General features: G+C 41.7%; 1 protein-coding gene across 1 annotated transcript; it reads left to right on the top strand.

The window, feature by feature from the left end:
* Positions 1-4,439: 4,439 nt before the first annotated feature.
* LOC113749247 (F-box/kelch-repeat protein At3g23880-like) lies at positions 4,440-5,791 on the top strand. Its single transcript, XM_027292937.1, has 2 exons — positions 4,440-4,524; positions 5,301-5,791. The coding sequence occupies exons 1-2, from the start codon at positions 4,440-4,442 to the stop codon at positions 5,789-5,791; spliced, it is 576 nt and encodes a 191-aa protein (XP_027148738.1).
* The last annotated feature ends 209 nt before the right edge of the window (positions 5,792-6,000 follow it).

Below are 6,000 nucleotides of genomic sequence, written 5' to 3' on the forward strand. Positions count from 1 at the left end.
TTCTCTATCTCGTACACCTGTGTACAATCCTTTTTAGTTGTCATACGTGAGATCTTCTGCCACTCCGGCCAGCCACGTTTCATCATTAGGTTGAAACCCTCTTCCTCCAAAATTGTGAAAGGATGCTCGTGCATCAAGATCCAATGTGCAGCAGCCTCTCTCATTGCTTCCATATCAAATTTGCCCGTGTGCAATGGTGGTACAGTTGAAAAACGCTCATCCGCCGGCTGAAAGTTAATCTTTGTTTGCTGCTCAGCCATCCTAAGCTTGGCTTTTCTAACGGAACAGTTTTCTCGATGCCTCCACATGCTGCTGGTTTGTTTAGTTTTTCCCCGATTTAGTTTCTTGCTACAATGTTTACAAATGGCATAATATATGCCATTTTCTTCCAAATCGTCGAAATCTTCCCATGCCTCAGATGTTTTATTCCTTTTAGGTACTCGGAATTTACCATCATCTTCAGCCGCGTCTCCTTGGTGCCTATTGGTGTCTTCGGTTCCCCATTCTTGTGTTTCACCACCCTCCTGTGTGGGATCACAGCCATCACGGCTTACAAATATTGGGCTATCAATCATGACTGGTGTGGATGAATCAGCCCCAGACACACGTGCTATTGAAGTAACCTCGGGTGGACTAATAGACATGCCTTTAATAGAAAAACAAACATTTGCATTGAAATGAGTTCCAGTACAAACATTTGCAGCATGATACAGAGCTTAAAATAGGCCAATCATACTAAAGATTGCTCATATTTCTGCTGCACAGATAACTTTCAGCAACTGGAAGAATAACAGTCATGTGGTTTAAGTTGATAGGCATCAAAACATATTTGCATTGAACTCTTAGTGTTTCATATTCCTATCATAAGCACAAGGGTTAGATCTTATGAGCACTTACCAACCAAAAAAAAAAATCAAACACGGTCACCATCACCAAACAATATATTCCAAGCACAATTTCTCAGATTGAACTCCAACCATCAGGATATTTCAGATTAAAAGTTGCAGAAGAATTAAGAAATCAAACCATAACAAGCAACAAAATTAATCAAGCAACTGCAAGCCAACTCCTGCAAGAGTACACACACTAAAATGGCAACGAACCATCTAAACAGCATGAACTACTAGCTGCCAGGTTAAGAGAACTACCAAAAAGGAACTACCAACAGTAATGAAGATTGTCTTTAATTTTTCTAATTCCTGGAATAATTTGTTGCGTTAAATAAAACTGCATAAGATAGCATCAAAATTATTCTCTAGATGACCAACTTAAGAACATAACTGAATATTCTCATTAATCTTATTAATATACTAGCTAGGTAACACTTAATAATCCAACTGAAATCAGTGCATTTTCACATCAAAGAAAAATCCACAAACATGTTTAGAGCCAATGTCAAGAAACTTACCAATTCTTGGAGCTGTAGCGCCAACTGCCGAATCACTTGTTGAAGGAATCGAGCTGCCTTCCATTTCCTCAAAGGTCCAATGCAGCAATGGAGAGCGAATGAGATACGCAAATGGAATATATTGAATCGCAGGCTGCAGCCCCCAATTTTTTTGGTTAGGGTTTGGAGATTAAAAATTAATATTAGACTTATCAAATTTAACCTCATAATGCACATATTTACTACACAAATGCACAATAAGTACCTCAATTTGTCAAATGCAGCTGTTGAATTTGGTGGGTTTTGATTTGATTTGAAATTGTTCGGCTGCTGAGCTGCTCACGCTGCTACTGCTACCTACTCCATTTTGAGCTCCAGGAGAAGGAAGAAGGAAGAGTAGCTTGAACTGCGGAAGTGTTTAAAGCTTCAGATGTCTCTACTGTGATAGTTGAGAAGATGAGCCAAAGACTTGAGAGATTGGGATTTGAGAGCGAAGGACTGAAGGCTGAAGAATGAACTGAAGAGTGAAGCACCGAAGACGAATGAAGGACGGATTCATTATTTCATCGTTTTTAGTTTTCAACCAAAATTACATATTCACCCTTCATTATTATTACAATATAGCTGACTAAGCCCGTAAATATTCTAACTAACAAACCTAAAAGGGTAAATTGATATATAAAATATACATATATGTCACCGAGCTCGAGCTACTCGACGAGCTAAAATTTCTTATTCCTAATTACTCGAATCGACTCAATTTACTGTAGCAATTAGCTCGAGATCGACTCGAGATCGATTTTTCTCGAGCTCGAGTCGAGTACTTAGTCAAGCTACTCGCGAGCTCGATTCAAGCTACTCGAATTCTCTGCACCCCTAGTTCAGATCGATGAAGTCTATACACATTTTTCAAGCCTTTTCATCCTTCTTCACCAACAGAGGATTGGCCAACCAGGTCGGGTAGTAGACCTCCTTCACGATCTTAGCTTCCAAAAGCTTGACTACCTCTTGCTTAACGACCTCATTTCCTTCAAGAGCAAAACTCATTTTCTTTTGCTTTATTGGCCGATTGTTAGAATCCACATGCAATTTATGAACAGCTAGTTTGGCGGGGATTCCAAGCATGACCTCCGCACTCCCTGTGAAAACTTTCGCATACTCTAATAATAGGGATTCCAGCACCTCCCTGTTTAGCTCGCGCCCTTATCACCCAATCTGGTTGCTCTTGGTTAATTGGAATTTCGAGCATCTCTTCATCTGTCTCAAGCTTTTCGCTCCTTTCCGCTGGCTCTAAAGGTTCTAAACAAGCGATTTGGGCCACCAACTTTTTCTTTCCCTTCAGAGTTGGAACGTAACAGGTTCGAGCCACTTCCGAATCCCCCTGCACCTCAACCACTCCTCCAACGTAGGGAATTTCAAGCTCAGGTGTAAGGTAGAATAGACAGCTCGGAGGACATTCAGGGTAGGCTGTCCTAAGATCATATTGTATGATGACGGCTCCTTTACAACTGCAAAATTGACCGAGACAGTTCGGCACTTTGGCAATGTGCCCACCATAACCATGAGCGTAATCATCCACTCGGGTTTGATCGGTGGCCCTGCAAATCCAATAAGAGGAGTTCGAATCGGAATGAGTTGCTTATTCTCTAACTATATCTCTTTGAACGTCTTATAGTACAATACATCAATGGAGCTCTCATTGTCTATATACACCTTCTTTACTTTGTAATTGCACGTTACCCCCTCTATAACGATAGTCTTCTGGTTATTAGATGCTAGGGGAACTGTGTCTTCGGATCCGTACACTATCTCCTTATATATTTTTAACTGTTTACTCGGGTTGTGCCCACTAGGAGGGGGCAATTGCTTCGCTGAGCTGTATGACTATCCCCCCAACGGGTCCCCCAGCTATGATGTTGATCACTCCAACTAGATTCTGTACCTCCGGCTCTGGAGTTCGGTCTTTGTTTCCCTGGAACCGGTCTCATGAATGTCTTATCCTTTCGCTTGTACTCCCTTCTCCTCTGTTTTTCTTGTTCACTCTTCAGACGATTAGCTTCTTCGGCGTTGGCCCTTTCATGAGCTCGATCTAGCATTTCTCGAATTGACTTAGTAGGCTTTTTCACAAATTTCGTATACAACTTTTGTAAGCGTAGCCCATTAATGAAGGTTGTCATGACCACCTTGTCATCTTGATCGTGAATTTGAAAGGACTTGTTATTAAATCGTACCATATACTCCCGTAAGGACTCCTCCGATTTCTGCCAAACTGCCATCAGATGAGCAGTGTTCTTGGAGAAGGCTCAAGACGAGACGAACTGAGCTGCGAACAGGTGAGCGAGTTGCCCGAAAGATCATATGGATTGGGAGGTAGCCCTTGGAACCATTGGCGTGCCCTTCCCTCAAGAAACATGGGAAAGATTTTGCACTGAACGGCATCCGCAGCAGTCTGCAATCGGATATGAGTTAATAACGCAAACAGATGGTCTTCTGGATCTGTGGTAGCATCATAGGCTTTCATGCTTGGTATCTTGAACCTGGGCGCCAAGGGTAGTTCTCAATATCCGATATGAAAAGAGAGGAAGAGTACCTGTCCTCCTTCAGATCCAATAGTAGGTCTAGTTCATCCCATATTGGGTATTCTTCACGCTTTGGAGAATACTCTTTTCCCCGAAAAAATCCAAAGTGGTCTGTTCGGGAGTTCTTATGGGAAGGTTCGAAAGCTTCCATCTGATCCTGTGAAGGTTCTTTTCGTACCCGTTTTCATTGGGGGTATGGACTTCCTGTTCCTGACTCCGATGATTCTTCTTACCCTTCTTTTGGGTTTCAAGACTTGGATCATGATGATTCCCCCTTTTATAGCTCGGGTAGTTCACGATTACTTCGAAGGTGGGCAGATTTTCTTGCCACGACTTGCACCAACTATTCAGGTGGGATTCGAGAGAGCTCTGTCCCATCCTCAACTTGGGTCAGACCATGTTGAGGATTTTGCCGATCGCTCTGCTCGTTCCCCCTAGGCTCCTCAGTGTTCTTCTGAGATTGAGTCGTAGGCATGGTTTGCAAAGAGAAACAAGCTTTCCCACAAACGGCGCCAATTGATGAGTATGCTGAGATTACGATCCGAACAGAGCTCCCGTGTATGCTCTCGAACTGACCTGCAATGGATGAACAGGGGGACTAGCTCCCCGTTGTGACTCAAACGCTCAAGTTAGTTGAGAAGTAAGAGAAAGTAATTGTAATGTATAGTGCTGTATGTGTATGTGTGCATACCTTTCCTGATCCCTCCATTCCTTATTTATAGAGTCCTGTGGGATGGTTTGGAAAGAGTCCTAAGTCATCCCGCTACCTTTGGTAGCTATCCCAAATATGAGTCCTACTAGATCACGGGAGGTGGAGTCCCATTTAGATTCTACCTCTGGCCTTACCCAATGGGTTCGGAGTCCTCCCCCTATTCGGACTTTTGGAGACTTGTGGCTAAGGTTCGAACTGGCAAGTGTGCGCTGTCGAGCAAGCTGCCCGAATTGACATGTGTCGCTAGGAGAGTTGACCCCTCTACAGGTACAAAATAGTTTCCTTGTTTAGTTTCTGGGCTCTTGTGATGGTTTAAAGTTGTCAATCCTCAACAATAAAACTGCTAAAAAAGTTGCCTGAAATTGGTTTCTGGGAAGATAGCTTTGTGTTTTGTGGATTTGGCTTTGATCAATCCTATGATGATTATAAGGTTTTAAAAGGTGTTTGTTGTGATGAATATTGGTTTAATGAAGAGAATTTTGTATATTTGCATAGCATAAAGAGAAAGGGGGTAAGAGTTTATAGTATAAGAAGTGATTCTTGGAAAAGAATTGGAAATTGTCCTTATAATGAGGTTTTGCAAGTGGATGGAGCTTATGTTGATGGATTTTTTATTGGCTAGTGCTTGAGAAAAGGGGTAAGGATCAGATGTTATGCAGAAGGATTGGATGCTTTGATTTAGGAGATGAAAAATTCAAGAATTTGGAACTACCTAAGTTTACTGGGCATATGCTACATGTTGGGGTTTTAGAAAGGTTTCTTTGTTTGGTTTGTAGTCACTATGAATCTAGCCCTGGAGCATGGACAATATGGGTGATGAAAGAGCATGGTGTCATAAGTTCTTGGGCTAAAGTGGCCAACATTCCAATTCTATTCAAAACTCCTTTTGTGGTTCCATTGTGCATTAACAAAAATGGAGAAGTTGTGTTGCAAATGGGTCACAAGAAAGTTGTCAAGTTTAATTCCAAGAAGAATAAGTTTGATGTTCTTGTGCACAAAAATTTTGAGATCGAAACAGCTCTGTATATTGAGAGCAATTTGTCACCCTACACTAATCCCAAAAGAAAGGCAACCGCCAAGGCCAGAGAGATACTCAAGAGAGTGGAGCTGTAAACTCGATGGTACTTCTAGTGATATATCTCTTCTTCTATGCCTTCCTTGTGTTAATTACTGTACTGCCTCCTTTTTTGAGTCTTGATCTTCAAATTACTTTTGCTGGTGTATAAACTCAACAACGAATGATAGATGATGCACTTGTCTTGCGTATTACTTTGGCTTTAGATGAATTCATTTGTTAAAGCTATGGAAGCTTTCAATGTCTA

Source organism: Coffea eugenioides, chromosome 10 (assembly GCF_003713205.1).
Source record: "Coffea eugenioides isolate CCC68of chromosome 10, Ceug_1.0, whole genome shotgun sequence".
In the NCBI taxonomy this organism is placed as follows: domain Eukaryota; kingdom Viridiplantae; phylum Streptophyta; class Magnoliopsida; order Gentianales; family Rubiaceae; genus Coffea; species Coffea eugenioides.

Bases quoted from the DNA above. Each gene is read 5' to 3' on its own strand.
- LOC113749247 (XM_027292937.1), top strand. From the start codon at position 4,440: ATGGTTTGCAAAGAGAAACAAGCTTTCCCACAAACGGCGCCAATTGAT. The intron at 4,525-5,300 runs GTATGCTCTCGA...TTTATTGGCTAG, and splicing joins GATCCGAACAGAGCTCCCGT to TGCTTGAGAAAAGGGGTAAG.